This window comes from Aquarana catesbeiana, linkage group LG06 (assembly GCF_042186555.1).
Source record: "Aquarana catesbeiana isolate 2022-GZ linkage group LG06, ASM4218655v1, whole genome shotgun sequence".
NCBI classification, from domain to species: domain Eukaryota; kingdom Metazoa; phylum Chordata; class Amphibia; order Anura; family Ranidae; genus Aquarana; species Aquarana catesbeiana.
The window spans coordinates 144,213,700-144,225,913 of NC_133329.1; the positions used below are offsets into that span (position 1 = coordinate 144,213,700).

General features: G+C 41.0%; 1 protein-coding gene across 2 annotated transcripts in view; it reads left to right on the forward strand.

Moving 5' to 3' along the window:
• TECPR1 (tectonin beta-propeller repeat containing 1) overlaps nucleotides 1-12,214 on the forward strand; it is a 167,060-nt gene that overhangs the window by 145,406 nt on the left and 9,440 nt on the right. For both annotated transcript variants that reach the window (XM_073591001.1, XM_073591002.1), the window contains one exon: nucleotides 11,071-11,190. In XM_073591001.1, coding sequence (XP_073447102.1) covers nucleotides 11,071-11,190 — 120 coding nt within the window. The remainder of the gene's footprint in view (nucleotides 1-11,070; nucleotides 11,191-12,214) is intronic.

Genomic DNA, 12,214 nt, shown 5'->3' on the forward strand with positions numbered 1-12,214 from the left:
GGCCTTGAGTACCATCAAGGGCCAGGTCTCGGCTTTATCAGTATTATTTCAACGGCCACTTGCTTCGCATTCTTTGGTCCGAAACTTTATGCAGGGGGTGATGCGTCTTAATCCTCCGGTTAAAGCGCCCCTAAACCCCTGGGACTTGAACTTGGTCCTGGCTGTGTTACAGAAACAGCCTTTTGAACCAATAAGTCAGATTCCTTTGGTCTTGTTGACAAGGAAGTTCATTTTTCTGGTGGCCATCTCTTCTGCTAGAAGAGTTTCAGAATTAGCAGCCCTTTCCTGTAAGGAGCCTTATTTGCTTATACACAAGGATAGAGTGGTAGTGCGCCCTCATCCTAGTTTTTTGCTGAAGGTGGTTTCTGATTTTCATTTAAACCAGGACATTGTTCTGCCTTCCTTTTTTCCAGATCCGTGTTCTCCGGAAGAGAGATCACTACATTTATTGGATGTAGTAAGAGCAGTCAAGGCCTATTTCGAGGCAACTGCTCAGATTCGCAAAACGGATGTTTTGTTCGTGCTGCCAGAGGGTCCCAATAGAGGACAGGCAGCGTCAAAAGCTATCATTTCTAAATGGATTCGACAATTGATCATTCAAGCTTACGGTTTGAAACAGAAGATTCCTCCGTTTCAGATCAAGGCACATTCCACAATAATCTGGTGCTTCTTGGGCAGTGCATCACCAGGCCTCGATGGCTCAGATCTGCAAGGCCGCAATCTGGTCTTCAGTTTATACATTCACCAGATTCTATCAGGTGGATGTGAGAAGGCATGAGGATATCGCCTTTGGGCGTAGTGTGCTGCAGGCAGCAGTACAGGGTCCTCAAGTCTGATTGCACCCTACTTGGTCGTGGTTCCCCCCCCTCAGGTAGCATTGCTCTGGGACATCCCATCAGTAACTACTGTGGCTCTGTGTCCCGTGATGTTCGAGAAAGAAAATAAGATTTTTTTAAAACAGCTTACCTGTAAAATCCTTTTCTTTCGAAGGACATCACGGGACACAGAGGTCCCACCCCTCTTCTAATACACTATATTGCTTGGCTACAAAACTGAGGTATCCCTGCAAGGGGAGGGATTATATAGGGGGTTGAACTTTCTGATAGGGTGTGCCAGTGTCCAATCACCAGCGATACCCTATATAACCCATCAGTAATTACTGTGGCTCTGTGTCCCGTCATGTCCTTCGAAAGAAAAGGATTTTACAGGTAAGCTGTTTTAAAAAATCCTATTTTTTTAACTTAATTATAAAAAGTCTTTGCTCCGCTTCTGAGGATTATATTTATGTCTGCTGATCAGCGCTGTTCACCCCTTTGATTGTTTTTTCTGTCCTCATTTGTGTATGAATTTTGGACAGCAGCAGCCACAGCTATACTTTTTTTTTTTTTTGGTCTTTCACTTGTTTTTTACCTCTTTGTAATGAAAAAATGAACATAATCCCATAAAAAATATTTCCACTGCCTTTGTGAAAAAGGCTTCAGGGCATCCAAGAAAGTCCAGCAAGAGCCAGGACTGTCTCCTACAGTTGATTTTGCTGGGGGATCGGGGCACCACCAGTGCAGAGCTTGCTCAAGAAAGGCAGCAGGCAGGTGTGAGTGCATCTGCACGCACAGTGAGGTGAAGACTTTTGAAAGATGGCCTGGTGTCAAGAAGGGCAGCAAAGAAGCCACTTCTCTCCAGGAAAAAACATCAGGAACAGACATTCTGCAAAAGGTACAGGGATTGGACTGCTGAGGACTGGGGTAAATTCATTTTCTCTGATGAATCCCCTTTCCGATTGTTTGGGGTATCTGGTTAAAAAAAAAAACCTTGTCCGGAGAAGAAAAGGTGAGCACTACCATCAGTCCTGTATCATGCCAACAGTAAAACATCCTGAGACCATTCATGTATAGGGTTGCTCCTCAGCCAAGGGACTGGGCTCGCTCACAATTTTGCCCAAGAACAAAGCCATGAATAAAGAATGGTAAAAAACAATGCCTTTTCCAGCAGGATAAGGCAAAAGTGATAACTAAGTAGCTTGGGGAACAAAACATGGAAATTTTGGGTCCATGGCCAGGAAACTTCCCAGACCTTAAAACCATTTAGAACTTGTGGTAAATCTCCAAGAGGCGGGTGAACAAAAAAAACCCCCACAAATTCTGACAAACTCCAAACATTGACTATGCAAGAATAGGCTGCCATCAGTCAGGATGTGGCCCAAAAGTTGACTGACAGCATGCCAGGGCGAATTGCAGAGGTCTTGAAAAAGAAGGGTCAATACTGCAGATGTAATTGCAATACTACTTAATGTAATTTTCTATAAAAGCCTTTGACACTTATGAAATGGTTGTAATTATACTTCAGTATACCATAGTAACATCTGACAAAAAATATCTAACAACACTGAAGCAGCAGAATTTGTGAGAATTAATATTTGTGTCATTCTCAAAACTTTTGGCCACGACTGTACAGTGAACAAGACCTAAGTGACCTATCAGTGACCTGGGGCATTGTTATGCTGGACTCGGAGTAGAAGGGTAAATAAAAACCTCTGAGGAGTCTCTGACCTTTTTTAACGTACATGTAAATGTTATAACTGCAATTTAAAGGAAATCTTATGAATATATATCTATATACAAAAGAAAACTCTTCTCTGTATGTAGATTGGGACAGTCATATTTGTATGATACATACACAGGCTGTACTTGCTTACTAATGCTTTATTCACTTTTCCATTTTCTGTATTGGTTGTCCGGATCTGACCACTGTTCAGATTTTCAGCTAGGACTTAGGGCTAGAGGTACAGTTGAAAAATCCAGTGACTTAGTGGCTAGCACTTCTGGCTTGCAGCCCTGTGGTTTTCAGTTTAAATCGCAGTCGGAACACTACCTGCCCGGAGTTTGCATGTTCTCCCTGTGCTTGGATGGGTTTCCTCTGGGTACTCTGGTTTTCACCCACGCTTCAAAAACATGCTGTCTAAATTAGCCTAAATGAGTGTATATATGCATGTATATGGGATAGGCACCTTAGACTGTGGGCTCCTCGAGGCCAGGAACTGATGTGAATGAACATTATGTAAAGCACTGTAAAACGGCACACTGACGGTGCTATATAAGTGCCTGTAAAAAAAAAAAATGTTTTATATATTTATAAATGATATAGGGTCTGGGATTAAAGAGGTAGTAAACCCTGATGGGTTTTACTTCCTCTTTATTTCCCTGCAAAGGTAGATGCATAGTAGCCCATTATGTGCCACTTACCTGAAACCGAAGCCTGCGATGTCACCGCTGTCCCCACTAGCAGCGAGCGTCCATCTTCACCCCTCTTCCTTCCGGGGCCACGTACTCTGGCTCTGTGACTGGCCAGAGTCATGTGACGTCACTCCCACACATGTGCACGGGAGCCGCTAGTCACGGCATGACCCCTTTAGAAACGGCACGCTCTGCCCTTTCTAAAGTGCGCATGCGCCGTAGACATCAGTGCACAGCTTTATTGTAAATATCTCCTAAACCGTGGAGGTTTAGGAGATATTTCCAGAACCTACAGGTAAGCCTTAATATAGGCTTACCTGTAGGTAAACGTGGTAGTACAGAGTGTAAAACCACTTTAACAGTACCATTTCAGTCTTTGCAGATGACCCTAAGTTATGCAGTGGAATAACTTCCTTACAGGATGTCTACAAATTTACAAGCTGACCTCAGTGCATTGTTTAATTGGGCAACTATGTGGCAAATGAGGTTTAATGTTGATAAATGTAAAGTTATGCACCTGGAGGCTAAGAATATGCATGCATCATACATACAAGGGGGGAGTACAACTGGAGGAATCAGTGGTGGATTGATCCAAATACGGAAAGGCTTCTTCAAACTAAGCTGTGAAAATATGGAATAGACTCCCTCAAAAGTTTGTTCTGTCCAGCCCCGTAGATTGTTTTAAGATTTGCCTGGATTATTTTTTAAACGCACATAATATAACTGGATCCTAATATTTCTAGGTAAAGTTGATCCAGGGAATATCAAATTGCCTGTTGGGGGATCTGGAAGGAATTTTTTCCCCCCACTGGAGCAAATTGGATCATGCTTTATTAGGGTTTTTTGCCTACCTCTGGATCAGCTGTGGTTATTGGATAGTGTATATGGAGGTTTTCTATTGGATTGTGTTGTTTTCTTTGCTGGTTGAACTGGATGGACTTGTGCCTTTTTTTTCAACCAGATTAACTATGTAACTGAGCAGAATAAAATCAACAACATATACAGTGTCAACCAAACAGTTCTCTGGAGCACAAGTAAATCTGCCCCTTCTGGGAAATCAAGCATAAAGTATGGTCTGAAGCTTCCCAGTAACAAAAGCCTTGGTGTCTGTATGGAGAACTAACAATCGCGCATCCCTCATCCCCATTCCGAACATTTACACTTACAGCTCTGTGATCAGAGAACCGTCTGTCTCCACCCAGATTAGTCAAGCCCCACACACTGTGTTATAAAAAATATTACATCCAGGTGTTTTTAATTTTTTATTTCTGTACCATTTATAAGCTATGGTAAGAAAGATGTGTGCCCCATGTTTGTGAATCCTTTTATGCTACAACTAGATTTGGCTTTGCATAAATTTAATAAGTTTTAATTAATATATTTTCTATATATCAGTCAAGGTGATCCTCTCAAGTGGAAGCAATATACAGTATGCAGGCAGGCGGATCCAGAAATCCAGAGTCGGCATGACGCGGTGCCTGGATTGATCTGTGTGATGTCAGCAGAGACTTCAGTCCGCTCTCTCCTGAAAATGGGTCACAGGAGTGCAAAATGAAGTGCACTCCTGTAACCCTTAGGAGAAGCCCAGTTAATGAGCTCAGGCTGGACTTCTTTAGGGAACGAGTGCCCTCCATCTGCTGACCTAACAGCTCTCACCCTCCCTCTCTGCAAATGCATACTTTATAGTATACTAAGTGTACTTTCAGGCATATATTACCTTTCACTACAGTGGGGACAGAAAGTGTTCAGACCCCCTTAAATTTTTCACTCATTGTTATATTGCAGCCATTTGCTAAAATCATTTAAGCTCATTTTTCTCCCTCATTAATGTATACACAGCACCCCACATTGACAGAAAAACACAGGATTGTTGACATTTTTGCAGATTTATTAAAAAAGAAAAACTAAAATATCACATGGTCTTAAGTATTCAGACCCTTTGCTCAGTATTTAGTAGAAGCACCCTTTTGATCTAATACAGCCATGAGTCTTTTTGGGAAAGATGCAACAAGTTTTTCACACCTGGATTTGGGGATCCTCTGCCATTCCTCCTTGCAGATCTTCTCCAGTTCTGTCAGGTTGGATGGTAAATGTTGGTGGACAGCCATTTTTAGGTCTCTCCAGAGATGCTCAATTGGGTTTAAGTCAGGGCTCTGGCTGGGCCATTCAAGAACAGTCACGGAGTTGTTGTGAAGCCACTCCTTCGATATTTTAGCTGTGTTCTTAGGGTCATTGTCTTGCTGGAAGGTAAACCTTTGGTCCAGTCTGAGGTCCTGAGCACTCTGGAGAAGGTTTTCGTCCAGGATATCCCTGTACTTGGCCACATTCACCTTTCCCTTGATTGCAACCAGTCGTCCTGTCCCTGCACCTGAAAAACACCCCCACGGCATGATACTGCCACCACCATGCTTCACTGTTGGGACTGTATTGGACAGGTGATGAGCAGTGTCTGGTTTTCTCCACAGATACCGCTTAGAATAGAGGCCAAAAAGTTCTATCTTGGTCTTATCAGACCAAAGAAACTTATTTCTCACCATCTTGGAGTCCTTCAGGTGTTTTTTTAGCAAACTCCATGCAGGCTTTCATGTGTCTTGCACTGAGGAGAGGCTTCCGTCGGGCCACTCTGCCATAAAGCCCAGAGTGGTGGAGGGCTGCAGTGATGGTTGACTTTCTACAACTTTCTCCCATCTCCCGACTGCATCTCTAGAGTTCAGCCACAGTGATCTTTGGGTTCTTCTTTACCTCTCTCACCAAGGCTCTTCTCCCCCCGATAGCTTAGTTTGGCCAGACGGCCAGCTCTAGGAAGGGTTCTGGTCGTCCTAAACATCTTCCATTTAAGGATTATGGAGGCTACTGTGTTCTTAGAAATCCTTAAGTGCAGCAAAACATTTTTTGTAACCTTGGCCAGATCTGTGCCTTGCCACAATTCTGTCTGAGCTCTTCAGGCAGTTCCTTTGACCTCATGATTCTCATTTGCTCAGACATGCACTGTAAGGTCTTATATAAACAGGTGTGTGGCTTTCCTAATCAAGTCCAATCAGTATAATCAAACGCAGCTTGACTCAAATGAAGGTGTAGAACCATCTCAAGGATGATCAGAAGAAATGGACAGCACCTGAGTTAAATATATGAGTGTCACAGCAAAGGGTCTGAATACTTAGGACCATGTGATATTTCAGTTTTTCTTTTTTAATAAATCTGCAAAAATGTCAACAATTCTGTGTTTTTCTGTCAATATGGGGTGCTGTGTGTACATTAATGAGGAAAAAAATTAACTTAAATGATTTTAGCAAATGGCTGCAATAGAACAAAGAGTGAGACATTTAAGGGGGTATGAATACTTTCCGTCCCCACTGTAAGACTGCAGTATTCCCCTGACAGTACATTTTCTCAAGAAGGATGGAGCCATCTTTGTCACTGTCCTACTTTTGGGACTCAGAGATGATAGAGATGCTGGCTCAGAGGTGCCAGAGTCATGTATATTTTGGTACCTGTGCCATTTAAAAATGTCTGACCTAGGTCAGCCTCTCACCTTGTGGATTGCTCTTAAAGCGGTAACAATCTCTGTAGAAAAAAAAATGGTCCCACTGCAGGTTATTGTCATACTGTGCTAGAATGCACTGCATATTAGCACATTATGGGAGACTTACCTTTTAAATGAAGTCCTTCAGCAGCACACTGTCTACGCTTTTTCCCAGGTTATGTGTCTTTGTCATTAACCTCACTGGCTGCAACATCTGTGAATATCTCCTAATCTGCACAAATCTAAGTTTAATATTGTTGCAGTGTGATCGTTGGGTGGAAGGACACGGAGGAAATGCTTCCTTTTGCCTGCAGCGGACTAGTGAATTAAATTAATGTCCCTTGACGACTGATTCTGACCTCAGTAGTCCAAGCACCCAGAAAATGAAAGTTAAAAAAAATCTTTGTTCCTTTTACCTGTTGGTCTGGATAAGGCAGGCCATAGATTGTGCAATTTTCTTTCCTGCAACCATGGATCCTGTCTGTGTTCCCTGTCATATTCCTACTTAACTCTCCATAGGAATATGTGGAGAATCTAGCAAGGGCCAGGTAAAAAGAAATCCTGGATAGCCGCACTCTGGGATAAGGACGTCTTTATTTCAATAAAATCCAAAACATACAGTCAATAGCAGAGACGTACAGGGTGGTAGACTACTAATGCGTTTCACATCATTTGGATGCTTATTCGTAGCTAGAGAGGGATAGTAATAGTGTGATATAAATAGAAAAGTAAAAAAATAAAAGAGGGAGGGCGGGGTATGCATGCTGGTAGAACAACCAATCACCGTGGTGCATAGCAAACCCACCCTCTCAGTGTAATTAAAACAATAATGATCCCATTATAAAAACCTACACCTGCAAAAAAGAGGAGAGAAAACATGCATTGTTGACCAATCCAAAATGCATAAAGAAAAATATGAGTAGAAAAAACTATCATGCCAATATAAATCAGCATGAACTCATAAAAATAAAAGGTAGGTATTGGATGCTAAAACCCTCCACAGCAGGTGAAGCTGCAACAATGGAAATTTGAGTAGTTGGGAGTGCCAAAAAGTGTTAAACCATAAAGTCGTATAACCACAGGGTACTCTGCTCACACATTTGCGAAAACAAAAATACACAAAAAATGTATATGTATGTACATAAACCTGAATAAAACGTGCATAGATGTGTGACAGCGCGGTCCCGACATAATGTACATAAGCACTCAAAAGCACTCTCACAACCCTAAAACAGCAAATGTGCATGAGCAGTTTAGATGAAATATACATACATTTTCATGAGATCAAAGCACAAGCATATTAAACATAGGATCAAAGTGTATGTACATTAAACATGGAATTAAATATATATATATAAATCTGAAAAAGGGGGTCGGTCCAACTACCCGAAAAAGTGGTTACAAATGTATCAAAAATATCAAACATGTAGCATCGCATCCAAAACACTGGTGTCAGATAAGTCTTTACTTGCTGAAAAGAAGAAACAGTAAAAAAACAAACAAACAAAAACATGGAAATGGATTAGATGCCAGATAAACCACAAAAAAGTATGAATAAATATCCATTGTTGTTGATGTTAAACTCCCATGACAATATCATGTTAGCTATGCGGCCAATAGTGAAAAATTATATAAATATATGTTCAACCACATAGGAAACATTCTATGTGTAACAGTGTTTTGGATGCGATGCTACATGTTTGATATTTTTGATACATTTGTAACCACTTTTTCGGGTAGTTGGACCGACCCCCTTTTTCAGATTTATATATATATATATTTAATTCCATGTTTAATGTACATACACTTTGATCCTATGTTTAATATGCTTGTGCTTTGATCTCATGAAAATGTATGTATATTTCATCTAAACTGCTCATGCACATTTGCTGTTTTAGGGTTGTGAGAGTGCTTTTGAGTGCTTATGTACATTATGTCGGGACTGCGCTGTCACACATCTATGCACGTTTTATTCAGGTTTATGTACATACATATACATTTTTTGGGTATTTTTGTTTTCGCAAATGTGTGAGCAGAGTACCCTGTGGTTATACGACTTTATGGTTTAACACTTTTTGGCACTCCCAACTACTCAAATTTCCATTGTTGCGGCTTCACCTGCTGTGGAGGGTTTTAGCATCCAATACCTACCTTTTATTTTTATGAGTTCATGCTGATTTATATTGGCATGATAGTTTTTTCTACTCATATTTTTCTTTATGCATTTTGGTTTGGTCAACAATGGATGTTTTCTCTCCTCTTTTTTGCAGGTGTAGGTTTTTATAATAGGATCATTATTGTTTTACTTACACTGAGAGGGTGGGTTTGCTATGCACCGCGGTGATTGGTTGTTCTACCAGCGTGCATACCCCGCCCTCCCTCTTTTACTTTTTTACTTTTCTATTTATATCACACTATTACTATCCCTCTCTAGCTACGAATAAGCATCCAAATGATGTGAAACGCGTTAGCAGTCTACCAACCTGTACGTCTCTGCTATTGACTGTATGTTTTGGATTTTATTGAAAAAAAAAAATGTTTTTATCCCAGAGTGCGGCTATCCAGGATTTCTTTCTACCTCTCTGCAAACCAGCAAAGCCAGCACCTGGAACCAGTTCTTACTAGGGCGGTGTCATTCCAGAGCAAGGGTGTTTGTGAGCTGCATCTCCTTTTTTCCTAAGGGCCAGGTAACACTACTGCTCACAATAAACCTAGATATGGCACAGACACACAAGGGGAGTGATATGGGATCTTCAGACTTTTTGAAAGTACAGTTGAAAGATTCCACCAGCATATACCTAATTTAGGTAATCAATTTCCAGTGAAGTTTTCGCTTCCTTTATGCACCTGTTATGGGCAATATTTTGCTTTCAACCCAATTTCGTGCCAGTCCAATTGTAATATTGTTTTTTAATGGAAAATTGTGAAGGCCGCATGGACTTTAAAGTAGAGCTAAGCGCAGTCAATAAAATCTCATTTGAGCTGTATGGTAAAGCAGTGCCACCCAAAATAACAAGATTAATACAAATAGCCAATTAAAACACAAAATAACAAAGCAGATTTTGCAGCATTATTCACCTTCAATTCAGAGATATATTCCACATTACTTTTTTCTGCCTACAGATGTGCTCTGTCTCATGCCCAGTATTCAGTCTACTTCCCTCCTGATCACCCTAAGCTGGTCCAGAGCAATGATGGTACCTCCAAGGCTGGAGGGAGGGCATGCAGTCAGTGGCTGTAAGAGACTGGAGGAGATCAGCAACACAGTGGTGCAAAAAAAGATGGAAAACAGTATTTTATGAAAAAAATGCTTTTTTTTTTTTTTTTTTTTTTTTTTTTCTTATAAACACCGTTCTTTAGCAAACTAAACTCATTCAGTTTAAACCTACTTTAATTTATTAGGGCCATGATTATTGTGGAAATACATTAGCCCAAGTCAGCTAATCAGTAATTATTTAAGTGACTTCTGTTACTCATAAAAGGTGAAATATAATTATTTGCTACTGGTTACTTTATATCATTCATTATAAATCTGTTGTTAAAGGGTAAGGTGAACTTACATTGGACCCTCCTCAAAGTCAGCGGAGCCAGGTGCGATGGGGAGGGGGTCCAGTGTAAGTTCACCTTACAGATTTTCTGTAAAGGTGAACTTATACTTTAAGTGTACAGTAGCTTAGGAAATCTAGAAACGATCACTCTGTACAAGCCACACAGGAAACTGTGCTTGGTGAACATTCTTTATTAACTAAGCAATTAAGCAGCTATGATCTAAACTCATTGATCACCCAATAAAATATTCTAATTCCTTCCTTATAGAAACTAACCTGTACTGCTGCCACACTACAACAGCTGTATTTGAAATATGCCTATGCGCAACCATTGCTGAGAGATGGTTACAATAAAAAGTCTTACCATATCTGTCGTCGTTATATAAATTTTATATTTATATTTTTTTTATACTGACTATGTGTTCAGACTTGCTTCATCAGAATTCTCATACAGAATATTAGCTCGATAAGAAGTTTTGTTACATGGTCCTACCGGCTCTACACGTAAAATGTGTTTAATTTATTTGAAAAGAAGATTTCATCAACTTTCCTCCACATTTTATACCTGAACAGGTCTGAATCTGTAGTAAAAAAAAAATGCTTTGTGAAGCAATAAGGTCTTTATTTTGTCAGATACATTGATGGATTATATGTATAGATCTAAAAAAAACTTTTTTATGGCTATCATTTTTTCTCAGCTGTTTTTGCAAATCATTCTTTATGTATTTATTTTGTCTTTTTTTTTTTTTCTTTTTTTTTTTTTTTTTAGATTTGGGTGATCGCAGACAAAGTGCAAGGAAGCCATAGTCTGAGCTGTGGTACTGTCTGCCATCGCTTAGGGGTTCAACCTATGGCACTTAAAGGGCATTCCTGGGATTATGGAATTGGGGTGAGTATTAGTAGGTTGCTGCTAATTTGTACATTACCTTTACATGTTCCTGTTATACGTAGTTACTCGCTCTTAGGGCCCTTTCAAACAATAAGCCCGCTCGGATCCGCCAGTCCGTTTTTCAGGCGGATCCGGCGGGCCACACATTGACTCCTATGGGCAGGCGGATGTCAGCAGAGATGTGTCCACTGACACCTGCCTGCCATCCGATCAGCTAAAAACAGATGTATGGCGATACCTTCAGCCATCCGTCTAGCGGATCGGATGGGATCTGATGAAAACTAACATGCTGTCCATTTTCGTCCGATCTCCCCATAGAAATCAGCGGCCCAGTGAGCAGAGACGGACTTATAATCCGCCAGCTCAGCGGAGATCAATGATGCGATCTCCCACTGAGCGTGTCCGCCCCGCGTGAAAGGAGCCTTATACTTCCTGTACACTGGGCATTTGGCCCCTGCGCATGGGGCGCTGGCATTTAGCTGTGGGTGGAAGGCACAGGTGCACCATCTAGCCCCATTGCAGACACCCTGTCAAATGTAATGAAAGGCTGACAGCTGCTATGGCTGGACAGGATTGGATGGTGCACTGAGCGGTACTAATGTTAAGGGCAGTATACACCCAGGGATAATGCCTGATAAGCTAACTTCTTGTACTCCGTGGGTTACAGCCAATTTATTGGCTGGAACTGACCACTGTCAGTGACAGACAGCATCCAGCACTAAGCCCAAGAGCTGAAATGACTGCTCCAGAGTTTCAGATCTTGCTGCACAGCACTTTAAAGGTGAACAGAATACTTTAAACATTATGGGGTTGATTTATTAAGGCAAATAGACTGTGTGCTTTGCAAAGTGCAGTTGCTCCAGAGCTTAGTAAATGAGGTAAAGCTTCACTTTACAAAGAATACCCAATCACATGCAAGGATAAAAAAAACAGCATTTTTTACTTGCACATGATTGGATGATGGGGGTCAGCAGAGCTTCGGCTCATTTTTCTAAGCTCTGGAGCAAATGCTCTTGCAGAGTAC